General features: G+C 46.4%; 1 protein-coding gene across 2 annotated transcripts in view; it reads right to left on the reverse strand.

The window, feature by feature from the left end:
* Positions 1-27136, reverse strand: part of Fry (FRY microtubule binding protein) — a 393490-nt gene that overhangs the window by 37579 nt on the left and 328775 nt on the right. For both annotated transcript variants that reach the window (XM_052168890.1, XM_052168888.1), the window contains 10 exons: positions 26461-26659; positions 24177-24298; positions 21866-22053; positions 19933-20027; positions 17010-17617; positions 14950-15047; positions 13974-14144; positions 7403-7543; positions 5462-5641; positions 2895-3056 (listed from right to left, as the gene is read on the reverse strand). In XM_052168890.1, the coding sequence (XP_052024850.1) occupies positions 2895-3056; positions 5462-5641; positions 7403-7543; positions 13974-14144; positions 14950-15047; positions 17010-17617; positions 19933-20027; positions 21866-22053; positions 24177-24298; positions 26461-26659 (1964 nt within the window). The remainder of the gene's footprint in view (positions 1-2894; positions 3057-5461; positions 5642-7402; positions 7544-13973; positions 14145-14949; positions 15048-17009; positions 17618-19932; positions 20028-21865; positions 22054-24176; positions 24299-26460; positions 26660-27136) is intronic.

Genomic DNA, 27136 nt, shown 5'->3' on the forward strand with positions numbered 1-27136 from the left:
GAGATAATGTAAACCTAGAGTTGTTAATGTACTTAAGAACCGATCGCAAAGCAATCTGCAAATCCCCTTTTATCTGGTTTTGCTTTGTTAGATGGAAACTTCTGGAGGGTGCTATTCACCCTAAGATCTTCTTCTTCCTCCTCCCCACCTTCTCCTTTTCTGGGGCAGGGTCTCTCTGAGTAGCCTGGGCCATCCTGGAACTCATTATATAGACCAAGCTGGCCTTGAACTCACAGATCTGCCTGCTTCTGCCTCTATGGGATTAAAGGCATACTCCCAGCTCAAGATTTTCTCTTTCTTCCTTTCTTCCTTCCTTCATTTCTTTCTTCCTTCCTTCATTTCTTTCTTTCTTTCTCTTTCTCTTTCTCTTTCTTTCTTTCTTTCTTTCTTTCTTTCTTTCTTTCTTTCTTTCTTTCTTTCTTTCTTTCTTTCTTTCTCCCTTTCTCTCTCTTTCTTTCCTTCCTTCTTTCCTTCCTTTCTTTTTTTCTTTTAAAGATTTATTTACTATTATATCTGAAGACTGTAGCTGTTTTCAGACACACCAGAAGAAGGCTTCAAATCTCATTACAGATAGTTGTGTACCACCATGTGGTTGCTGGGAATTGAACTTGGGACCTCTGGAAGAGCAGTCAGTGCTCTTAACCACTGAGCCATCTCTCCAGCCCACCCCCCAAGATTTTCTTTCTTTATGGAACTTGGTTAGCTGTATCTTTCATCCCAGCTTATGGAATTATTCAGTATGGGGTCATTTCAAAGCCAGGCAGGAGGACGTTCATGCTGAGGAACTGCAGGTTTCCCAGATATTTTTCTAGGTCTTAGTCTCATTCTCTAATTCTGAAATCAGTGCAACACGGCACAGAGCAGAACCCTCCTCATCTCTTTCCTCACCATTGACAGCGATCATCGGCATTGTAGTGCACCACTAGGCTCTGTGGCGGGCTTCCAGTTGGTGAGCTGTGTGGTGTGCAGACACAGTACTGGACTTGCTTCTGATAACCCAGGCTGTCTGTCTTTCTTTCTTTTTTCTTTCTTTCTAAAGATTTATTTATTTATTATATCTAAGTACACTGAAGCTGTTTTCATACACCCCAGAAGAGAGCGTCAGATCTCATTATGGATGGTTGTGAGCCATCATGTGGTTGCTGGGATTTGAACTCAGGACCTTTGGAAAAGCAGTTGGTGCTCTTAACTGCTGAGCCATCTCACCAGCCCCCCAGGCTTGCTTTCTATCCTTGGAAGGTCTCCTCTCTGTCACTTTCAAACACTGTACAAGTTTCTTCTCCTGGGCTGGAGAGATGGCTTAGCAGTTAAGAGCACTTGTTGCTCTTGTGGAGGACCTGGGTTCAATTCCCAGCACCCACATGACAGCGCACAAACATCTGTTAAGTTCAGTTCGGGTGGTCTGATGCCCTCTTCTGGCTTCCACAGGTATTGCATGCACATGTTCCGCAGATATCCACATGCAAGCAAGGCTCTCACACACACAGAATTAAAAACAAACCAGTCTAACCAAAAGCCCCTCTACCAGAGCTACTATGGATGTCAGAAGAGGGCGGGTCCCCAGCATGACATCATCAGAACCCCAAACCATAAAAATCTGGAGTCATTAGAATTTGTTGTAGCTCCCTAGAGAAAGGGTGTCTTTGAGAATGGCACTATCCAAGGTGACGGCAGGGGTCATGACCTTGGGAAGGGAATGGGGGTGGGGCAGTAAGAAGGAGAGGGACTCTAAGGCTCTGGATCCTAACTAACATCTGGGCACTAGGGTGCAGCTGTGCGTGCAGCACAGACAACTGCTTCTGCCATCCTGATCTTCAGTCTTTATCAAAAGCCCACATGCTAAGGCTTGGTCAGCAGCCCGCAGTGCTGTGGAGGTGGCGGACCCACAGGAGGCGGAGTCTAATGGGAGGAAGCTAGGTTATTGGGGGGGAGGCTCTTGGAGGGGCAGCGGGGCTCCCAGCTTCCTCCTTTCTCTTTGCTTCATGAGATGAGTGAGCCTTCTCCTCCATAAAGTTCCATCACGGTGTCCCGTGCCACCACAGGCCCAGCCGCAGGGCTGAGTGACTAAGAACTGGAAGGAACCCCAGGAGCCAAAGCCAACTTTTATTAACCCAGCCCCTCAGGTATTTAGACTCTTCTGCACAAAACTAACACAAATGGCATAATAAATTCCTTTTCCACTTAAAATAGCATTCCAGTGGGTGTCTGGCACATGCCACTAAAATACTTCAGAATGGTGCAGGGGTTTTACCTAACAGCCATGGGGCATCAATACTATGACAGTTACCCACAGGCCATACCCAGTCCCTGGCCACGATAACTAGACCCAGAGAATTATGGTAGTTCCTTCTGTTCTCTTTGCAAAGTTTTGCATGCTGGTGTCGACTATGCTTAAAGTTTATGCTCTTAAAGAGAATGTCTAGAAGGCTCTTTGAGTATGTGGCCCTGGCTTCTCTTTATCGGACATGATGTTTGGAGGACTCATTTGGACATGGGTTGGGGGCAAGGATCAGAAGTACTTTCCAGGGGTTGGAGAGATGGCTCAGCGGTTAAGAGCACTGACTGTTCTTCTAAAGGTCCTGAGTTTAAATCCCAGCAACTACATGGTGGCTCACAACCATCTGTAAAGCTACAGTGTACTCATATATATAAAATAAATAAATCCTTTAAAAGAAAAAAAAAAGTACTTTTCACATTTGAAGGCTGCCTCGTGAAAGGGAGGACAGACCAGATTTTGTTTGCAAGCCAATGAGAGAAGAGGCAAGAATCAGAATAGTCAAAAGAATTGACCGTCAGTGCAGTGAGACCCATTACCAGAAGGGCCAGGGTTTAGATAGCAACGTTACTGGGGCAGTGATGAACGGTAGAGTTTAGTTGCACACAGGGAGCCGTACCTGAGAATACTGGGGTCTTTTCCAGCTCACAGGAACAAGGACGTTGGAGTTAGAACCTGAGGAGGTGGAGGATGCGCTCCGGGTGACAGCCACGGTCCTAGGCTTCCCATCTCTTCCAGAGGAATTCTGGAGTTCATCGTACCGTCTCCCAATGATTGGAGTCTGGAGAAAGAACGACACAGAGACATTATGATCCCACCTCAGACACGTCTACACTACAAGGAACTGCTCAGCCCAGAAGTAATTAAAAACCAGTCATGAGGAAGCTGGGTGAGGTGGCACTTGGAAGGTAGAGGCAGGTGGATGGCTGTGAGTTTGAGGCCAGCCTGGTCTACAGAGTGGGTTCCAGGACAGCCAGAGCTACAAACAAACAAAACAAACAAACAAACAAAACAAACAACCCCCCCCCAAAAAAAACAAAAAAAAAAAAGAAAAACAAAACAAAAAAACTGGTCAGGTGATTAGAACCGGATAAGACACAGACATTCGGTGTCATATTCTGGCTCGTTTTCCTGGTGTTCAGGACACGTTCTGAGCCATCTGCAGCCTTGTCAGCAAGAAACCAATGCGGTGAAAGGACTTCCTTATGCTTCAGACTCTACTGATGAAGACCAGGCAAAGCGAAGAAGGCAAAGCCAGTTTTCAGATGCCTAAAAAGAACCATTCTCTTTCCCTCTCCTCCAGCCCTTCTCGCTACCACCCCTAGTCTGTCTGTCTGCCTGCCTGTCTGTCTGTCTGTCTCCAGCCCTGGTCTGCCTGCCTTGAACTTATTCCCTGGACCACGCTGGCTTTGGGTTGCAGCCTCTGTTTCCTGTGTACTGCAATTACAGGCTCCTTTCAACAGAACAAACCTACAGTAATGTCTTATAATAAAAGATTAAAATTCATTTCCTTCTCTCCAATCTCTAGTCATCAATTTTTATGTGCTCTCAGTTTTTGACAATTTTATCTAAATTATTTCTATCATTTCAATTATTCAAACAGATGAGGGCATGACCAAAGTATTCATTTATTCTTAAGAGTTATTTATTTATTTTATGTCTACGAGTACACCATTGCTCTCTTCAGACACCCCAGAAGAGGTCATCAGACCCATTACAGATGGCTGTGAGCCACCATGTGGTTGCTGGGAATTGAACTCAGGACCTTTGGAAGAGCAGTCAGTGCTCTTAACCACTGAGCCATCTTTCCAGCCCAGAAGTATTCTTAATAATACTTGATAAAGCTCACTTTCTGAGGCGCCTACAAGGATGTGCTCAGGAGGGAGAGCACCTTTTACATTGCTGCCTCCGACGAGGTCTCAACTGGAGATCCTTGAAGTGGCAGAAACTGACTGGAACCTCCCAGCTCCTCCCGACCCAGCTCCTAAGGCCCCACCGGTCTGCAGCAGCTCTGGGGCCTTAGGAGCTGAGGGATTCAGATTAACTGGCTAATGCTTTCCCTACATTTTTGGATCAAAACAAATTCAAGTTAAAGGTTGAAAAATAGCTCCCTCTGTCCCCAGAAAAAATATGGCTGTTGACTTAATATCGTACTATTATTTTCATACTAAATATATGATACAGGTGTCTAGAACTCAGACAAGATAAATGACAATAAGGAACTGATCTCTCCCTCTCCTTCCCTCCCTTCCACACCCCTCCCCCTCCCTTCCTCACCCCTCCCTCCCTTCCTCACCCCCTCCCTTCCTCACTCCACTTCTCCCCTCCCTACCCCTCCCCTCCCTTCCTCACCCCTCCCCTTCTCTCATCACCCCACTCCTCCCCTCACCCCTCCCTCCCCTCCTCACCCCTCCCTCCCTTCCTCACCCCTCCCTCCCTTCCTCTCTCCTCCTCTCCCCTCCCCTCCCTTCCTCACCTCTCCCCTTCCCTCATCACCCCACTCCTCCCCTTACCCCTCCCCTTCCCTCCTCACCCCTCCCCTCCCCTCATCACCCCACTCCTCCCCTCCCTTCTCCCTCCCTTCCTCACCCCTCCCCTCCCCACTCTTCCCCTCCTCACTCCTCCCCTCCCCTCCTCACCCTTCCCTTGCCTCTGTCTCTGTCATTTGTTTGTATGATCCGTGGATAGAAGTGTGTGCATGCACGTGCCTGCACGCAGCACAGGTAGCAGCCAGAGCAAGATGTGGAATGGAAGGGTCTTATTTCTTTTTCCACCTTATTTCCTTGAGACAGGGTCTCTCACTGAGTTGGAACCTTGTGGTTTTACCTAGCCTGCCCTGTGAGCTCTCAGTGCCTGCCTTTCTCCACCCTGCAGTGGTGGGGTGATGGACACACAGGGCTAAGGGTACCCGGCTTTTTATACGGGTGCTAGGAATTTGAACTCTGGTGCTTGTGTCTGGCGAGCAAGCGCTCTTACCCACGGAGCCATCTCCAGCCGCTGGTTTCCATTTTTAATAATTCCCAGCTGAGAGCCCCATACCCATCCATTCTTTAAGGAACTGAACCTAATTTAGGTTTCAGATGTCCTCATTTAAAACAAACGTAAGTCTCCTTCCTTCTGGGCAACTACTTTCACCCTCTGGCATCCTATACTCTGGCTACAGAGAAAGTCATAGTAGGTCAGGACCTCTGAGATGTCGAAGTGGAAGTCCAGGGTCTTGCCCGGCAGTTCCTTCGAGGCGCTGGTCCACACTCGGTGGAGCTCTAGCTTGGAGAGGTCGCTGTGTTGGTAGGAAGGCAACACCAGGCTGGCCGATCGAGAAACGACCAGCTTCAAGATATTCAACGCTTCCCTCCAGTGAACGCTCTGTGGGCAAGAAACATCCAAGGGTTAAAAGTCAGTCCATGTTTTCAGATCCAGCTCTCATTACCGAACAGTCGCCCAGCCAGTCCGGATTCACTGACTTAAAGACAGAAAGTTTGTAGCAAGGAAGTGACTAATGCTATACAGAGAGCATTTATAAGTGAGGTGAACCACATCGAGGAAATGACACAGGTCCGCCGTGTCCGTATTGAAATCACATAAGTCAGCAGATCTCAGCCTCTCCAGTGCTGTGGGCCTTGAACAGTTCCTCATGCGTCGTGACCCCCAAAGCCAGAAAACTATTTTCGTTGTTGCTTCCTAGCTGTAATTTTGCTACTCTTATGAGTTATAATGTAAATATGTTTTCTGATGGCCGTAGGCAGCCCCTGTGAAAGGCTCATGTGTACCCCAAAGGGGTCAGGACCCACATGTTGGAAACCACTGACTGGGTTAAAAATTGCAAGGTGTTATTATTCTTTTTAAAGATTTATTTATTTATTTTATGTATGAACCCACTGTAGCTGTCTTCAGACACACCAGAAGACGGTGTCGGATCCCATTACAGATGGTTGTGAGCCACCGTGTGGTGACTGGGAATTGAACCCAGGACCTCTGGGACAGTAGTCAGTGCTCCTAACCGCTGAGCCACCTCTCCAGTCTGCAAGCTACATTATGTTGACAAAAAGAGAAATGCTTCAGATACATGGCAGGCCCGTGGGCAGAAGTCGTCATCTCCAGGGTCCGTCATCCACGCCTCTGAGCCAGGTCCAAAGGACATCTCCACTTCTGTTAGCTGACATCTTGGCCCAGACTTGGGTTGGTTTGTGTGTGTGTGTGTGTGTGTGTGTGTGTGTATGTGTGTGTGTTTGTGTAAATTTTAATTTTAATTAGTTTATTGAAACAGGGTCTGGATTGTCCTGGGACTCATAGTGTAGATTAAGCTGTCTTCAATCTCACAGAGATCCATGTGTCTGTTTCTTGAGTATTGGAATTAAAGGTGTATTGCACCGTATCTGGGCTTTCTGCATACATATTGTATTGTATTACATTATATGTGTAAATATATATATTTGGGGGGTTGATTTTATTTTTTGAGATAGAGTGTTTCTGGAACTAACCCAGCAGACCAGGCTGGACTTGAATTCACAGAAATCCACCTGTCTCTGTCTCCAAGTGCTGAGATTAAAGGCGTGCACTGCTTGTTCTAGAAATATTAACATATAGCAGAAGCAGAGGCTAGCACAACAAACTGTTTTGTTCTTATCATTCATTCATACTTTGTTATTTTTCTTCATCTATTTCTTTGATTCTTTGGGTTTTTTTTGTTTTTGTTTGTTTGTTTGTTTGTTTTGAGTATTTTTAGCCTTAAGTTTCTAAATTCCAAAGTGTCGAGCTGGCCTGGAACTGGGCACGCACATATCGTCTTTCTCGATGGTCGTCTTTGAAATAAGCCACTAACTCGGGACGTTCCCCCACCTTCTCATCAAGGTGTGTGCTTCGAATCCTCTCAGCCTGCGTGCCCACAAGAAAGCTGTACCCTTGAAGCAAGGCAGAAAAGAAGTCATTTTTCTGTCTTCTAAAAATGCCACTCACGGTGTGGGTGTGGCCAGCTAGCATGCATGTCTATTGGTGATGTGTCATGGACATAGAGGAATGAAGCAGGGTCTCAGGCTGGATGAGTTCTTACCCAAGGGGAAGCTGCAAGCGGTCCTCTGGCCTCTCGCGGAGAGCTCCCGCTACTGAGTGACTCTACCCAATGCTCACCTGCACGTATTTTTCAATGGTCTTCAGGACTTCCATGTTAAACTGCTTGACGGGAACCACAGAGAGGTCCATGTAGCTGAGCAGACTGTAGATGACCTGCAGGAGCGGCTGCTGCATGCTGGGGAGGCCTTTCTCCAGCAACTGCGGGAGGCAAAGGGCAGTCAGTCAGCTCTAGCGCCTGCCCAGGCAACGCCCAGTCCAGGCAAAGCTCTGTCAGGCAACGCCCCGTCCAGGCAACGCCCCGCCCAGACAGCGCCCGCCCAGGTGATGCCAGCCCAGGCTTGCCCACCTCCCTCTCACTGCAGTGCGGCTGGGAGGGTAAACAAAACCCCTCGCTAGTTCTGTCTTGTCTTGTTTTGTTTTTTGAAAGCTCTGAAGTACTGTCTGGCCTCTAACTCACAGAGATCCTCCTGCCTCTGCCTTCCAAGAGCTAGGATTAAAGCTGCATGTAACCACTCCAGGCCAAAATCCAAGTTATTGAATAAATGATAATGAAGGTAGTTCGGGGAGGCCTGAAATTATAAACATAAAATTCAAGTAGTGGAAAAAAATAGAAAATAAACCTCAATAAGAAAACCATGAGTCACTATCAAAATTACAAATTTAAAGATATAACTTGCTGCTCATCAGCTTGGCAAAGGTTAGGAATTGAGAAGATTCAGAACTGGTTAACGAAATAAAGATGTTTCATATATCATTAAAGATGCCAATTGGATAATTCAGCAGTGGAGACCAAGAAAACCAGAAAGGTCTACGTTTTTGTTTGTTTGGTTGGTTTGGTTTTTTTGTTTTGAGATACTGTTTCACTGTGCTGTTGAGGTTTGGTATGTTGCTATGTGTTCTAATGCTAAATTCTGTGTGGAAAGTCTAGGTGAATTCTCAGGAATACAGAGCATTGTTGTGCAAACCTTGTTCCTTGATTTAAAACTATCGGCTAAATAAAATTGGCTACCACCAATTACCAATTACCACCTACCCTGGTTGGAGGGAAGAGGGGAGGAGAGGGGAGGGGAAGGAGGGAAGAGGGACGAGGGAGGATGGAGGAGGGAGGAGAGAGGAGAGAGGAGGGAGGAGAGAGGAGGGAGGAGAGAGCAGAGAGGAGAGAGGAGAGAGGAGAGAGGAGAGAGGAGAGAGAGGAGAGAGGAGAGAGGAGAGAGGAGAGAGGAGAGAGAGGAGAGAGGAGAGAGGAGAGAGGAGAACTGAGGAGAGAGGAGGAGAGAAGAGAAGGGAGGAGAGAGGAAGAAGCCGCCATGAGGGGGAGACAGACTGTGAGCACGTGACCAGGAGAAACAGCAACTGTCTGGGGAACACCACTGGGGAGGTGGCCAGGCCTGCAGTTACAAGGCTAGATTAGGGGGTACCCCCAGTAATTGGCAAAGTTAAATAAAGTCTCATTTCTTTGTAAGAGTGTCAGGGATATGTTTAAATTGGTTCTACTACACTATGTAGTCCAGGCTACCCCCAAACTCTTTTAAGAGCTGGGCAGATGGGTGGGAGTACTGGTACACTGGCGAGTGCCACCACACCCATTCCAAAGTCTACAGCTTTGGAAACTAGAATCATGCTTCCAGGAACGTATCCCAAACAAGATTTCATCATAGCCTTTGCTATGTGGTTAAAAACATCAGACAGGAAACCAGAGAAGGATGAGATATAACTCGATCAACACATGAGAAGGATGAGATATAACGTGATCAACACATGAGAAGGATGAGATATAACTCATCAACACATGAGAAGGATGAGATATAACTCATCAACACACGAGAAGGATGAGATATAACTCGATCAACACATGAGAAGGATGAGATATAACTCGATCAACATATGAGAAGGATGAGATATAACTCGATCAACACACGAGAAGAATGAGATATAACTCATCAACACACGAGAAGGATGAGATATAGCTCATCAACACATGAGAAGGATGAGATATAGCTCATCAACACATGAGAAGGATGAGATATAACTCATCAACACATGAGAAGGATGAGATATAACTCGATCAACACACAAGGATGAGAATAGCTCAATCAACACATGAGAAGGATGAGATATAACTCATCAACACATGAGAAGGATGAGATATAACTCAATCAACACACAAAGATGAGATATAACTCATCAACACATGAGAAGAATGAGATATAACTCATAAACACATGAGAAGGATGAGATATAACTCATAAACACATGAGAAGGATGAGATATAACTCATCAACACATGAGAAGGATGAGATAGCTCGATCAACACATGAGAAGGATGAGATATAACTCATCAACACATGTGAAGAATGAGATATAACTCATAAACACATGAGAAGGATGAGATATAACTCATCAACACATGGAAGGATGAGATATAACTCGATCAACACACGAGAAGGATGAGATATATAACTCATCAACACACGAGAAGGATGAGATATAACTCATCAACACATGAGAAGGATGAGATATAACTCATCAACACACGAGAAGGATGAGATATAACTCGATCAACACATGAGAAGGATGAGATATAACTCATCAACACATGAGAAGGATGAGATATAACTCGATCAACACACGAGAAGGATGAGATATAACTCGATCAACACACGAGAAGGATGAGATATAACTCATCAACACATGAGAAGGATGAGATATAACTCATCAACACATGAGAAGGATGAGATATAACTCATCAACACATGAGAAGGATGAGATATAACTCATCAACACATGAGAAGGATGAGATATAACTCATCAACACATGAGAAGGATGAGATATAACTCGATCAACACATGAGGATGAGATATAACTCATCAACACATGAGAAGGATGAGATATAACTCATCAACACATGAGAAGGATGAGATATAACTCGATCAACACACGAGAAGGATGAGATATAACTCGATCAACACACGAGAAGGATGAGATATAACTCGATCAACACATGAGAAGGATGAGATATAACTCATCAACACATGAGGATGAGATATAACTCATCAACACATGAGAAGGATGAGATATAACTCATCAACACATGAGAAGGATGAGATAGCTCGATCAACACATGAGAAGGATGAGATATAACTCGATCAACACACGAGAAGGATGAGATATAACTCATCAACACATGAGAAGGATGAGATATAACTCGATCAACACACGAGAAGAATGAGATATAACTCATCAACACATGAGAAGGATGAGATATAACTCATCAATACATGACTTTTTTGGGGGGGGCGGGGCAGGGTCTTACATACAGATGTGGCTGGCCTGGCACTCACGATGCACATCAGGCTGGCCTGACACTCACAGAGATTCACCTGCCTTGGACTCCCAAGTGCTAGGATTAAAGGTATGTAATACCACACTCATCTCACAATGGCATTTTAAAAGATGATATAGGATGTTAGATAATAATAGTAAGTAGAAGAAGATATTCACAATTATCTATGTAAAAGATAACATTAAAGAAGAGTGTTTCTCTACAAATAATATAATTTTAATATTTTTATTAAAAAATATTCCTCCAAATTTTGTGTTTCATGTTACTGTTTTTATAATCAGAAAAACTGATAATATTATCCAAAGGAAAACCAAAGTAATGAGAATACATGTATGATAGGCATCATGATTGAGGCTGCCCTTGAATTTAGTTCCCAGGACCCACATGGCAGCTAGAAGCCACCTCTAGCTCCAGAGTCTCTTAGGAAAAAATGAGGTATTTATTTGTTGCAGGGCATTTGATCACTGTGAACCCAGAGATTGTGTTGTTTACTGAAAAACACTGTTTCTAGTTGTGACATGGCTGTCTTAGCACATACCTTTAATCACTCTGTCTGGAATAGAGACATGCCCTTAGTACACACATCTTTAGTCCCGAACAATGAAGGTAGAGTTGGTTTATGGAAGGAAGCTCCCATGTTTGAAAGTGATGCCTAATTGAGAGGCAGACAAAGTGACGAATCAGAGAAAGATTTCACAGAATAGGATCTGCCCAACTCTCAGGAGAAGAGAGAGGAAAGGGAAGCTACTTAAGAGAGAACAGTGCAGAGAAGAGAGGAGGAGGAGGAAGAGGAGGAGGAGGAACCAGTGTTATAAATAAACAAATCTTTTAAAAAAAATTGGCAAAATTCAGTGGGCACTGGGGAAAACAAAAATATTTACACATCATCTTTAGTACTGTAGATTAGGAAAGCCTTTGTGAAGACCAGTCCCCCAAATGTAGCACCCACATAGCCACACCCTTTGATGGGGTACTTCAACTCTAGGAAATGAGACCACACAATACTATTTCCTAAAATTATTTTTAGTACAAAGCCCTGCTTGGACTGGAGAGATAGCCCAGTGGTTAAGAGCACACCCTGCTTTTGTAGAGGTCCAGGGTTGATGCCTAGAATCCATGTTAGTAGCCCGCAGTCACTAACAGGGTTAGTGTCACTAACAGGGTCAGTCCAGGCCCAGGGATCTGATGGCCTGCTCTGGCCCCTGGAGGTACAGTGCTCAATGGCTTCCCCTTCCCCCACAATTAGAATTAAATAATACATCTTGGTAAAAAGTGTCCCTTGATAATGTGGCAACAGGGCCATTCGTAACAAACAAATCACAAACGTAAGCAATGGGGTCAGGGAAAGTTAGGTGGAGTGTCACGCTCCCGTGTAAGGCCTCCCTCACACAAATTCTGTGTGTGCAGGCAGAGCATGCTCAGAGGCAGCCTGAGCACAGCAACACAGGCTGTGTGTGTGCAAGGCCAGGACCTGAATGAAGGAAAGAATCTGTACAGAAGTCAGTGAACTCCACAGGGCAGGAAGCCAGAGACTTCATCATAGCATGTTTTGCTGACAATTTTGGGATAAGGACTGAACAGAACAAATTATGCATATATTAATTTTTTTTAGATTTACTTTCTATATATAAGTGTTTTGCATGTATGAATGTATGTGTGTATATTACATGCCTGTTGCATGTCAGCTCAGAAGAAGGCATCAGATCCCCTGGAACTGGAGTTACAGATGGTTTTGAGCTGCTATATGGACTCTGGGAATTGAACCCAGGTCCTCTGCAAGAGCAGTCAGTGTTCTCGACCACTGAGTCATCTCTCTGGCTTCAGATTTTTTTCCTTTTGAAGACAGAATATTATTCCACTGTATGTACACACCACATCCAATTTGTACTTTTAAAATGTCTATGGTGAATGTTCTAGACAAAATCTCCTGCGTGGTCATTTTACTCATTACCTGTTAGGATTGGTGCTCTATGTCCCCTGCAGGGTGTTTACGTTGGTCCCCATAAGGTCTTGGTGCGGAAGGAAGGGCGTGTTTGCTTGCAGGCAAAGGGTATGACCAGGGGGTTATCAGAAGCAAGAGTGCTGTGTAGGTGTAGGAGGGGGTGTTTAAAATGCTGGTCACTTGTATGAGCATTGAATTGGCCGGTGAATACTTGGCTGTTGACTGTCTGGTCTGGTCTGTACACTGCTAATCTGTACTGTGAGGCAAAACATTGTAGGAGCAGTTGTAATGGTCAGAGGAGCAGTACCCTCCGATAGACACTTTTGGCCTTATAGAGAGCCCTTGAAGAAATGATCTTTCAGGCTACCTGAAACTGGGATCGTCTGTTTGTTTGTTTGTTTGTTTGTTTGTTTGTTTATTTATTTTGTGGGGAGATCCTTACAAGAGGTGTGCAAGCATATCCCAGGAGGGAAAGAAACATTGAAAAGGCCAATGGAGCTGGGCGGTAGTGGCGCACGCCTTTAATCCCAGTACTTGGGAGGCAGAGGCAAGCGGATTTCTGAGTTCGAGGCCAGCCTGGTCTACAGAGTGAGTTCCAGGACAGCCAGGGTTACATAGAGAAAAACCAAAAAAAAAAAAAAAAAAAAAAAGAAAGAAAAAGAAAAAGAAAAGAAAAGGCCAAAGGAAGTTCGCTGTTTCCGGCCATTTGCTCAGAGACGTCATGACCTGTGCACCAAACACATGGGCTATTAGGCTATTGTCTGCCCTGTGAAATGCTACGAACATCTCACATTCACGGTCCAGAAGTCAGAGTAAGAGTCTGCAAGGAACGTGCTAGAAACACACATTTCTAGTTGGACAGACAAAAGGCAATGATAAAGATTTTCTTTCTAGGATATAATTTGTTAATAGTTTGGAACAACCAATCACTAACATATCTAACAACATACTAAGTCCTTGGTAAGATCTGACTGCCACTCCCACCTCTCACCTGCTGGGATTACAGGTGTGCACTGTCCTGCCAAATTTATCCCATGATCAAGCTCATCCCAGCCATGCTGATGGGGCTGAGCATAGGGTGTAAGTAAGTGAGGGTGGGGTGAACTTTGGAGGGAGGCCGCTGGATCTAGGGCCAGTCATCTTGAACTTTAACTGAGCTCATCGCATCCTCAGCTTCTTCACAGAACACCCCTACTCACTGGTGGGTCGGGAGGATTTAAAATGAAGTCATTAGCATGTAGGCCTTGGTCCACCACCATACGGTAGACAGCCACTGGCAAAGCCGTATACACACGTGAACCGTGGCTGCTAAGTCCACGCTATGCTCAGTGTCAATGATTACCTCAGCCAGGTAGGTGACCATGTTCACGGTGATGTCGGCATAGGCTTCATGAAGGTAGCGACAGACCACGTTGACCCACGTGGCGCAGTCCCTTGTGTAGCTGTGCGTTTTGTAAAGGGTCATGACGTGAGCCAGATTCGAAAGTTTAGGGTTTTTTTCTTCCAAGCAAACCTTTGAAGAGAAGCAGACCAATTTAGAGCATTCCAATGGACAGGAAGGAACGTTAGCAAATATTCCGAGTCCTGATAGACGGGAGCAGGGCCCGTGCTTTCATTAACTCTGCTTAATTACTGTGTGCACAAGCGAGTGAGCGCAGGGAGCACATGTGTAACCACCCGAGGAAGCCATGTGGGTGTCGGGATTGATTCAGGTCGGCAAGCACACTTCCCTGCTGAGCCAGCTCAACATCTACCATCCCCCCCCACTACCTCTCCCTCCCTCCCCCTTTCTCTCTTTCTCTCTTTCTTTCTTTCTTTTTCTGTGTAGCCCTGACTGTCCTGGAACTCACTCTGTAGACCAGGCTGGCCTCGAACTCAGAGATCCGCCTGCCTCTGCCTCCCAGAGTGCTGGGATTACAAGCGTGCACCACCACCGCCCGGCTAATCCCTGTGTTTTTAAAAGTCTTCTGGCCTAGACTTGCTTTGGGAACACTCTCAAACTCATAGTGAGTATAAATCAGGACACAACAAGACGGTTCTGATTTCTGAGTTGCTTGATTTTTTTGTTTTTGTTTTTGTTTTTCAAGACAGGGTTTCTCTGTGTAGCCCTGGCTGTCCTGGAACTCAGAAATCCCCCTGCCTCTGCCTCCCAAGTGCTGGGATTAAAGGCGTGCGCCACCACTGCCTGACCCCACTTGCTTTTCTTAATGATGAAAAACTAAATAGAAAAGCCAGTTTTGTAGCAGCCACCCAGAGGCACCTGTTATGAGGGGCCTCGGGTTTGGCGTGGAGACTTCCTGGTGGACCTTAATGCTTACCTGAGCGATCCTCTCAGCCACATCCTTACAGAACTGATTGGGATTTTCAAAATGCTGGATCAGCTGAGGCAGGAGACACAAGACATTCAGCGGAAATCCTGGATGAGAGAAGACACAGTGGCGAGGGCTGAGTATTGTGCTGTTACGTGGTACCAGTGGGGAGGAATATACAGATTTTATTTTGTTCCCAGGCGATGTGAAATCGGTCTTGTGGTTGTTAGAGTTGTTGGAGGCAGGGTCTCACCCAGGCCAGAGCGACTGTTAACATGAGCAAGGGTGACCTAGAACTCCTCACCTGCCTGACCCCACTCCTTCAATGCTGGGTCTATAGGTATGCACTATGTATGTGTATGTGGTAGGTGGTACTGGGCTCTATGTAAGTTACACTAGCTCTGTCCACTGAGCTACACCATCAGCCCCCATACAGTTCTGTGGAGGAGGGTAATTATGATCTGATAAAGAAATCTGGAGCCGGGCGTTGGTAGCACATGCCTGTAATCCCAGCACTCTGGGAAGCAGAGGCAGGTGGATTTCTGAGTTTGAAGCCAGCCTGGTCCACAGAGTGAGTTCCAGGACAGCCAGGGCTATACAGAGAAACCCTGTCTCCAAAAAAAAAAAAAAAAAAAAAAAAAAAGATCTGGGCTGGAGAGATGACTCAGTGGTTAAGAGTACCAACTGCTCTTCTGGAGGTCCTGAGTTCAAATCCCAGCAACCACATGGTGGTTCATAAACATCCGTAACAAGATTTGACTCCTTCTTCTGGTGTTTGAAGACATCTACAGTATACTTATATATAATAAATAAATAAATCTTTTAAAAAAAGTCTATAAAAAACACAACCAAATGACATTGACTACAAAGGAGACACTGGAGTATACTTGTGATTTTTAACACAGGATCGTCATCTGTGAGCAAGGCGGACTCACATGGATTTTATCAACATCTGCGGAACTGGGCTGAAACATCGATTTAAGATTTTGTAAAAATACAAATGTAAGCTGGATATGGTAGCATGTGTCTTTAATTTCAGTACTTGGGAGGCAGGGGCAGGCAGATCTCTGTGAGTTCAAGGCCAGCTCGGTCTATATAGTGAGTTCCGGGACAATCAGAGCTTTGCAGAGACCTTGTCTCACAAAAAAACCGCAAAGAACCCAGCGAACACAGTGTATTTTAAAGCTGGTCATGGTGGCGTATGCCTTCACTGCCAGCACTCAGGAGGCCGCGGCAGGCAGACCTCTGAGACCCTACTCAGTCTACACAGAGTTCGGGAACAGCCAGGGAGATCAAAAAGCAAAACGCATTTAAGCCTTGGACGTACACCTGGAAATAATAACTTCAAAATAATAACTGCTCAGCATGGCTGTGAAAACCTAACTGGTGAAATGCATTCTTAGCTGCCTGCCATGATATTAAAACGCTGGTGTGTGGATTTTGCTTAATTCAGAACAATAGAGAACCAATGCAATTTTTTTAAGAGGACAAAGAGAAAACAAGGTTTGAGAATTAGGAAAGAAATGTGCAAGAGAAAGGGACAAAGTTGACAAGATTTGCAGTTTGACCCAGAAATCACACACACACACACACACACACACTCACACACATGTGCACACACTCACACAGTCACACATACATGCACACACACACACACATACAGGCACACACACACACACACACACACGTACTCACACACATGTGCACACACTCACACACAGTCACACATACACACACATACACATACACATACAGGCACACACACACATGCACTCACACACACGCACTCACACACACACTCACACACACATATGCACTCACACATGCACTCTCACACTCACACACACTCACATATCCACTCACATATCCACTCACACACCCACTCACACACACACATGCACTCACACACACCCACTCACACATGCACTCACACACACACACACACACACACACTACTGTTCCTGTTATCCGATTTAATACTGTAGATCCAGACATACAGCATTAGCTTGTTTCACTAAAGCTGAATGCAGCCACCATCAGAGCTACAGACAGGCGCGGTGCTGGCTTACCAATAGCTTGGGATGAGTCCACCATGGGCACCCTGGACACTGGTGTGAGCAAGCTAAAGAGCTGCAGGGTCAGGTCTGTGGTGGTGAGGGAGGTGAATCCCTTCAGGAGCAGCTGCTGCAGCCCCGGGAAGTCCGCCCACTTGAGCTGCGCCTGGAGTTTCTCGAGTTTCTCCCGGTTCTCAGCTTTCTCCAGCGGCATATGCGCCAGCAGTCGGTTCAAGAGCCTCAAGGCCATCAGGTATTCAAACTCAAAATCCGACTCCATCAGGGCCACCGTGACCCAGAAGATGGTGGCCAGCAGGTTGGTGGGATGGCTCACGTGGGTCGGGTCCGAGAGGCTCTCCTTCAAGGAGGAATTGCTTCTGGTTTTTGAGGAAAGGCCTTGTTGGGTACAAGCTTGAATTCTGTCCAGGGTGGCGCTTCGAGGTGGGTCTGAGGATCGGTCAACGACCCCGAACTTCTTGGGCACAGAGAAGCTTCTTTGGTGCCGGCTGCGCTCTGCGGTCGTGGTGTTGCCGCCAGGAGTCCCGGGATTGATGTTCAGCTGTCCCGTGCTTTTCCTGCTTGCTGTCAGTTTGCTGCTAGAGTTTAGATCTGGTGACGAAGAACTAGGTATAAACAGAGGTGAAGTCAGCAGACGGCCAGTGGGTGCCACGGAGAGCCGGTGCTCTCGTGCTCGGAGAAGCAGTATGGAGAGAATCCGTAGAGGACACCACCTGACCGTGTCTAGGAAGCTCCGCAGGGCCAGACCTGGGTAGTACTTGGAGGGGGGACAAGCCATCCCCCCCCCCATAGGATTAAGGCCTGAGTCATCACTGCTCAGCCAGAAATCTTTCTTTTAACTCTATTCATACTGAGAACATTAAACTCTTTATCAGCAGTTTGTTTTCTTTTCTACTTAAATGTCTTTTAAGTTAAGGCTATGAGAAATAAACCTTAGCAAGAACAAACTTTCCATCATGGAAAGGCTACACCCCCAGCAATGCAGTGAGCCTTCATTTGCCTTCTATTTGAATCTGGAGGGAATTATTATAAAACGAGACAGACCAGCAAGTGCAAAATTTATCTCCTCTTAACTTAGAACAGAATGTAGTCAAGAGGAGAAAAGTTTTCTTTGCCCCCGTCCTGCCCTCCTCCCCTCCCCGCTCCAGAACTCATTATGTTGACCAGGCTGGCCTTGAACTTACAGAAATTTTTGTTTGTTTGTTTTTGTTTTTTCGACACATGGTTTCTCTATGTAGCCCTGGCTGTCCTGGAACTCACTCTGTAGACCAGGCTGGCCTTGAACTCAGAAATCTGCCTGCCTCTGCCTCCCAAGTGCTGGGATTAAAGGTGTGCGCCATCACTGCTCAGCCAGAAATCTTTCTTTTAACTCTATTCATACTGAGAACATTAAACTCTTTATTAGCAGTTTTTTTTTTTTTTTTTTTTACTTCTTCCTTCCTTCCCTCCCTCCCTCCGTCCCTTCCTCTCCTTCCCCATCCTCTCTATGCAGTGGCCTCAGTCTCAGTGCTAGGGTTAGAGATATCAGCCAATAGATCCATTTTACCTATTAAACTTTTACAGACTTAGAGATATGGGTTCATATAGATGGACTAGTATAGTGTTAGTGATCACAGTAAATACATAAAAATTAGCCAACTTAAAGATAAGAAAATATGCTGGCAGTGGTGGTATACACCTCTAGGCCCAGCACTTGGGAGGCCAAGGCAGGTGGATTTCTGAGTTCTAGGCCAGCCTGGTCTACAGAGTGAGTCTCAGGACAGCCAGGGCTACATAGAGAAACCCTGTCTAGAAAAAACAAACAAACAAAACAAAAATAAACAAAATAAAATAACCAGGTGTAGTAGCACATGCCTTTACCATCCACCCCTGCACCCCTCCCAGGAGGCAGAGGCATGGAGATCTCTGAGACAGCCTACTCTACATAGTGAGTTTCAGGCTAGCCTAGAAGAAAAAAAATTGTTTTAAAAATTCTTTTTATTTTTATGTGTATGAGAGTTTTGCTTGCATGTATGAATGTGTGTGTTACATATGTTCCTGGTGCCTGCAAAGAAAAGATGTGTGCATCAGATGCCCTGGAACTGGAATTAAAGATGGCAACTCATACACACACACACACACACACACACACACACACACATATTTATTGTTTTTGTTGGTTTGCTGTTTTTGCTGTTTTTGTTTTATAAGACAGGGTTTCTCTGTGTAGCCCAGCCCTGGCTGTCCTGGAACTCACTCTGTAGACCAGGCTGGCCTCAAACTCAGAAATCCACCTGCCTTGGCCTCCCAAGTGCTGGGATTAAAGCGGTGCGCCACTACTGCCTGACTGGGACCAGGTTTTAAGATGCATATATAATGAGTGTGTGTGTGTGTGTGTGTGTGTTTATGTGCGTGATAACAACCCCTTTACTTGTTTAAACTTAAGAAAATAACAAAGGGTTAAGAAGGTTGCTTAATGGTTAGAGCACCTGATGCTCTTGCCAAGGACTTGGGTTCGATTCCCAGCAGTTTCTTCACGGCTCACACCACCCTGTAATCCCCGTCACTCAGGTGGTGCACATTCATACACATAAATACTTTTTTTAGATTTATTTATTTTATGCATATGAGCACACTGTAGCTGTTTTCAGACACACCAGAAGAGGGCATCAGATCCTATGGAGATGGCTGTGAGCCATCATGTGGTTGCTGGGGATTTGAACTCAGGACCTCTGGAAGAGCAGTCGGTGCTCTTAACCACTGAGCCATCTCTCCAGCCCATACACATAAGTCTAAAAGTCTTTTCTCTTAATTAAAGAAAAAAATCAAGTATACTTCTTAGGCCCTAAGTAGATTCCAAAATCCACACCTGTTCTTGGTGCCCTCTCCGACATTCAGTACAGTAAATTTGTTATCCACACACCAACTGCCTGATTCTCACCGAGATAACACTGTGAAGAGGTCACTGTTCTTCAGGCAGTCCGACAAGTTCTCCACAGCGGCCTCCAGGGTCAGGAGCGCTTCCATCACGTACCCCTGCAGAGCACACAGAGACAGCATTCGGGGGCTGCCAACTTCCCGAGGATGACCTAACCTAAGGCAAACTCTCTTCCTACCAAGGTGGGATTTCTGAAAGGCAAACAGTCATGGTGGCCTTCATTTACAAAGTCTACGATCAGATTATAAGTCTCGCTTGGGGAATTCCACAGCATAGGAGGTAGCTGATGACCATCAAGGTTAATTTCCTTACGTTGGACAGCCTCAAGAGGATGAAAAATACATCAGCACAGGGTGGTGTGTGTGTGTGTGTGTGTGTGTTTGTGCGCTTGTGGGCGTGCGTGGGCGTGTGTATGTGTGCATGTGTGCCTGTGTGTGTGCATGCCTGTGTGTATGTGCATGTGTGCACACATGCCTGTGTGTGTGTCTGTGTGTGCTTGTGTACACGAGCGTGCATGGGCATGTATATGTGTGCGTGTGTGCCCGTGTGTGTGCACGCCTGTGTGTGTGTGTGTGTGCATGTGTGTGCACGTGCCTGTGTGTGTATGTGTGTGTATGTGTATGTGTGTGTGTGTGTTTGTGCGCTTGTGGGCGTGCGTGGGTGTGTGTATGTGTGCGTGTGTGCCTGTGTGTGTGCATGCCTGTGTGTATGTGCATGTGTGTGTGTCTGTGTGTGTGTGTGTGTTTGTGTACGCGAGCGTGCATGGGCATGTGTATGTGTGTGTGTGTGTGTGTGCCCGTGTGTGTGCATGCCTGTGTGTGTGTGTGTGTGTGTGTGTGCATGTGTGTGCACGTGCCTGTGTGTGTATGTGTGTGTGTGTGTGTGTTTGTTTGTGCGTGTGTGGGCATGTGTATGTGTGCGTGTGTGCCTGTGTGTGTGCATGCCTCTGTATGTGTGTGTGTGCATGTGTGCGCGCGCGCGCGTGCCTGTGTGTGTGTGTGTGAAGGGTAAGTGGCACCCTGCTGAGGGGATGTGTGGGCCACTGAGGCACAGCATGTGGAAGCCAGAGATCAGGAAGTGAGGTGAGGTCTCAGGGGCTCTGTGCCTCTGTGAAACCGGCTGGAACTGCTGATGGCCTGAAAGGAGGGACAGAAGGGAGGGACAGGGTGTGCGGAGGGCTGGCCTCAGCCTCACAGCCACTCAGTGCCCTTGGGTCTAACCTGCTCCGCCCCCAAGGCTGCACCTATCTGGTCTCCACAGGACTCTCCAGCCTCTCCCTAGATCGACAGAAAAGGGCAGAGCTTGGCTTATTTATATACAGCGGGGATCCAGGCCCTGACTGGACACACTGCGTGACTGAGTCCTCAGCAGAGCATGGAAAGACGCAAACGACACAGAACAACCCCTTGCCACCCGTCACAGAAACCACCCTTCCTGACATCAGACAGACACAAGGAGACACTAAAAGGATGCTCTTGCCGGGCGTGGTGGTGCACGCCTGTAATCCCAGCACTTGGGAGGCAGAGACAGGTGGATTTCTGAGTTCGAGGCCTGTCTCGGAAAAAACAAACAAATAAACAAACAAACAAAAAAAGGATGCTCTTGTCACAAAACAGGATCACTTGCTGAATTTGTAGAAACAGTCCCCTGGAGTGACTTTTAGAAATAATAAGAATTAGCTCCTCCTTGCCCTCCCACCCCCCACTCCAACCCCCATCCCTCCTGGTAGGGTTTTCTTTGTAGACCAGGTTGACCTTGAACTCAGATCCAACTGCCTCTGCCTCCCAAGTGCTGGGATTAAAGGTATGCACCACCATGCCTGGATAATAAAGGTTAACTGCTAAAATATTGACTGATTGATGCTTGTGGTTGTGAGGGTGAACGTGATCTCTGTGGACTCGTGGGGAGTGACTTGAGTGGTCCCTGGATTTCATACCTGAATCTCATCCCCATGCTCTCCGATCACCTCCACCAATCTGGACAGGAGGTCAGACAGGGCATGTGCTGACAGGGGTTGCTTGAGGGCCCGGAAGATCTGGAAAGATCGGCCTGCGTAGTGCCTGGAAGAGCTGGCCAGAGCAGTCTGCAGCGCAACCTCGCTCAAATGCTGTTCCAGATGGAAACCTGCGGCCAGAAGAGCAAAGGGCAAGCCCTGGTGCTTCACACTGGTGCACCCACGTCACGAGGAGACGAGGGGCGGGCGTTGGGGCGGGCGTTAGACCCAGATAGCAGTCCCCCACCCCACCCCACCCCACCCCGCCTTTTGACTCTGCCTCAGAAACAAAACAGGGTGTGGTTCTAGCTCAGTAATAGAGGGCTTGCCTAGCACGTGCCAGGCCTTAGGCACTGTGAAAGTGCCCAATACTAGGCCCTAGAATGATGGCTCATTGGTTAAGAGCACTTGCTGCTCTTTCCAGAGGACCTGGGTTCAGTTCCCAGCACCCACATGGAGGCTCACAACCACCTGTGACTCCAGTTCCAGGGGATCTGCTGCCCTCTTCTGGCCTCCACAGGCACTGCGTGCACATGGTGCATATACGCAAAACAGCCAGACACATAAAATTTAAAAATGAAGGCAAACAATCTATAAACAAGCAGAGGAATGAAATAACAACACCGAGCTGTTTCAAAATAAAAATAAATGTATGAATCATGGGAAGTGTAGGAAGTGGTAGAATCTTTGAGCCAGGATGGTCCTGGTTCCGAATCAGAGGGCTTGTGATTCTGGGAAAGACAGGCTTTTTAAGAGCCCACATCCTTCTCTTCGACTTGTGAGCAACGGGCTGTCTCTCTCAGGGACGTAACACGAATTAAACAACACAATGTCTGGCCCACAGCCCACGCCACACATGCATTGTTATTAACACTGTCCTTCTATCAGTCTATCATTCGTTTGCTTCCATCTGTGTCTGTATGTTGACAGATACACGTGTGTACAGACACACACTCGGAGGCCACATGTCGATGCCAGATGTCTTCCTCAGTGGCTCTGTCTCTCCTTACTTTTGGAGGCAGTGTCTCTCACTGAACCTGGAGTTGGCCGACTTCAGCGAGATGGGCTGCCCAGTGAGCTCTGGAGGTCTACCTGCCCTATTCCCTGAGTGCTGGGGTTGCAGGTCCGTTACTGCTGGACATCCAGCCCGCTGGGCACTTTCCCAATTGAGCCATTGCTTCAGCCCCCGGACTGTGTTTTACATGAAAGTATATAAGAGTTCCCTTTTGTACTGGCTAGTTTCGTGTGTCAACTTGACACAGGCTGGAGTTATCACAGAGAAAGGAGCTTCAGTTGGGGAAGTGCCTCCATGAGATCCAGCTGTAAGGCATTTTCTCAATTAGTGATCAAGTGGGGAGGGCCCCTTGTGGGTGGTGCCATCTCTGGGCTGGTAGTCTTGGGTTCTATAAGAGAGCAAGCTGAGCACGCCAGGGGAAGCAAGCCAATAAGGAACATCCCTCCATGGCCTCTGCATCAGCTCCTGCTTCCTGACCTGCTTGAGTTCCAGTCCTGACTTCCTTTAGTGATGAACTGCAACGTGGAAGTGTAAGCTCAATAAACCCTTTCCTCCCCAGCTTGCTTCTTGGTCACGATGTTTGTGCAGGAATAGAAACCCTGACTTTCCTCCCTCCCTTTTGTTGAGAAAGGATCTCACACACTATAGTTCTGGGCAACTGTGAATTCACTATGTAGTAGGCTGGCCTTTAATGTGAAATGGCCCTCTTGCCTCAGACTGCTGGATTATAGAATAAGCTACCATGCCTGGCTCTCTTTGTTTTGTAAAGAAGTGTTGTTAGAAATCCATTTTTAAGTAGGAGAAAGATACGGATACATCTAACAAATTCTAAAGTCGTCCAAGATCTGCTGCCAAATCGTCTGTTCTGTTGATGCTCAGATCCAGAAACACAGACGCTTTAGGAAAGGCGAGAAATATTACCTGACTGTTCTCACCAAAGCAAGGACTCAGGAGTCAGAAATCCCTGACCAGGTGGGAAAGAAAAGGAAACAGAGAGACACGATTGTTTGGGGTCTCTAAGTTGGCTGACTGCTGTTCCTCTTTCTGGGGAGACAGACAAGAATAGAGGACCCATTTTTTGGTGGGGCCCCAGAGGCCTTTTGACACATTTGGTTGTCAGATGAACGTGGACAGAAAGGTTTAAGGCTTACTGCTGTTAGCTGACATTTGGACGTGTTCGACGTGTTGTCCTAATGGAGCGAGCCCCAGGAGGGAACGCTAGCAGACAGGATAAGGTACCTGATCTAGAATCCTTAAATACAGATACAACATGACGCAGGAAATTAGAAAGCTGCTCCGCGCTCTTGGAGTTCTGGTTTTTGGGTGTGATGTCTTCGTGACACCAAAGTGGCCCAAACGCCCTAGAAGAAAACATACCGATGTTAAAACACACAGTACTGATGTTAAACACACGGCCACCATTTTGTGTTAAAAGATACACAAAGACGTTCTAAGTCACAAGATAAAGTGTATTCTATTTAAAATTATATTATTATTTTTATTTTATTTTTAAAGGTTTTTTATTTTTAAAAAATATTTATTTAATGGATATGAATACACTGTAGCTGTCTTCAGACACACTTGAAGGTGGTCTCAGACCCCATTACAGATGGCTGTGAGCCACCATGTGGTTGCTGAGAATTGAACTCAGGACCTCTGGAAGAGCAGTCAGTGCTCTTAACTGCTGAGCTATCTCTCCAGCCCACATTATTATTTTTAATTATGTTTAGGTGTGTGTATCTGTGTGTAGGTATGTACCATAAATGCAGTGCTCATGGAGGTCAGAAGAGGGCATCAGATCCTACTGGAGATGGAGTTACAGACAGTTGTGAGCCACCTGATTTTGATGATGAGAACTGAACTTGAGTCTTCTGGAAGAGCAGCAGTGCTTTTAACCGCTGAGCCATCTCTCCAGCCATATATGCATACATGTGTACCTACATACATATACTTATGTATGTATATATATGTGTGTGTGTGTATATACATACATACAATATACATACACATATAATTTACTGATAATATTCATATACATTTTGTAATATGTAACATGATAATATATTATAATGGCTAATATATAATATTATTAAATATATATTTATACATATTTAAACTTTAGCAGCTTTAGTAATTAACCAGAAGAAGCATATCAAAACTTCTGTATTTACTCAAGAATAACTGGTTTGTGGGGATTTACTTTTGATGATTTTTTAATTAGAGTTAATTGTCATGCGTGATTATGGTGTGACTCTGTAGGTGCGCATGCCACGTGTACATGCATAGGTCCTCATACAACTTTGTGGGCTCTGCTTTCTTCTCACCTTTGTGGGGATCCCAGGGATTGAACTTGTTTTGCAAGATTTTCTGGGCAAGTGCCTTTATCTGCGGAGCCATCTCCCCGGCCCTACTGCCATTATTTTAAACTTATTTATAACAATCAAAATCTGTTCTTTGAGGCCAGCAAGAGGGCTCAACGGGCAGGGCATGTGCTGCCAAGCCTGAGAATCAGAGTTCGATCCCCGGGACCTACATGGCGGGAGAAGAGAACTGATTCTGGGTAGTTGTCCTCCGCCTGCAATTAAGGCCAGTGCCTTCCCCACCGATCCATCCTTAACCAATCAATGAATCAATGAATGTGAAAGCTTTTCTAAAAGAGAGCAGTGCATGACATACTGTAGGTGTGTATTTTGTTTGGGAAATGTCATAAAATATCTGAGTTTGCCAATAAGAAAAGTTTATGTTGGTGTTTGGAATTATTACCAAGGTGTGAGATTCCACAGAACCAACAGAAAATGGCCTCTATTATCTAAACTTGTGTATGAACAGTAAGGATAGGCTGGAGGGGCTGGAGCAATGGCTCAGTGTTTAAAAGCACTGGCTGCTCTTCCAGAGGAACGGGGTTCAATGCTCAGGACCTCACAACCTGTCTGTAACTCAGTTGACTCCGACGCCCTCTTCTGTTTTCACAGGCACTGCATGTGCAGTACTGTCAGACTCTAGGTGGCAGCTGTGAGTGTTGACAGATGTGACCCTAACGTGTAAGACTGAAGCCCCCAGAAAGGTATCCACGTCACCTGTATGCAGGCTTTTACACAACACTAGCTTCCAGGGCACCTGCAGTTCTGAAGCCTTACTGAGTAATGTGGGGAATCAGAAAACCTGGAAAAATGGGGCCATCTGTAGTTCCTGGAGCAAGCAAGCCATGATCTCTGAGCAGGTGCCCCGGGTTGACTGACTAATGTCAGTGGTCTTCAGAGTAAAGTTCTTGGCTAACTCTCAGAATGTCCAGAACCATCTGAGGCTGATGCATGGTGTCACTGTCTGCTGTGTCACCTTATTCTATGCCAAACCTCCCTGCCGACCATTCCATCGAGGGATACGCGACAGCTCTCCAGCATCTGCCCTTGACTCTGGCCATATCAACCAGGAGGAAGCAGGAACTCTTCCAAACAGCAAGGGCTGGTGCTTTTTCAACAGCATCGGCCTGGAGCAGCAGCCTGACTCCCAGCGCCCGCATTACCTGGTTGTCAGAAACTCGATGAGCTTGTTGGCCTTCTCGTCCGTTTCAGTGGCTGCGTCGCCGTCTTCCACCTCCTGGGTCATCTGTGGGAGGTTCCCACTGCTGCCCCCCAGGCTGATGCTAGAGGAGGTGGAGCTGGAGTTCAGGCCAGAGTCTGGCACTGGGGACGACTGCTCCTCTCTCAGGAAGTCCAAGCCACCTAGTGAGACGGGATGGCAACGGAAGAAAGGGCTAGGGTGACAGCAAGCTTGCAGAGGTTTGCAGGGACGTGTGAACAAGGCGACATGAAAGAACACTTGATTTGGACTGTGGCTATGAGGTTATGTGCTTCTGAGCAATATCGATCATTTTTCTTTCTGGGTTTTTTTTTTTTCAAGACAGAATTTCTCTGTGTAGCCGTAACTGTCCTCGAACTCGCTCTGTAGACCTGCCTGGCCTTGACCTCACAGAACTCCTCCTGCCTCTCGCGCGCCCCCCCCCCCCCCCCAATAGTTTGTTTTGCTTATGGCCTCAGACGCACTGCTGCACACACACACACACCAGTGTGTGTCTGGCATCATGGGGAGATATGCTGTATCTTCCTCCGGGGTTTGGCCAGATGTCATGGCAAAGGGGAGACACATGTATGTCTTATGAATAATCTGGCCTGACCAATAAGTAGCCAAACTACCAAAGT

Source organism: Apodemus sylvaticus, chromosome 22 (genome assembly GCF_947179515.1).
Source record: "Apodemus sylvaticus chromosome 22, mApoSyl1.1, whole genome shotgun sequence".
Lineage (NCBI taxonomy): Eukaryota > Metazoa > Chordata > Mammalia > Rodentia > Muridae > Apodemus > Apodemus sylvaticus.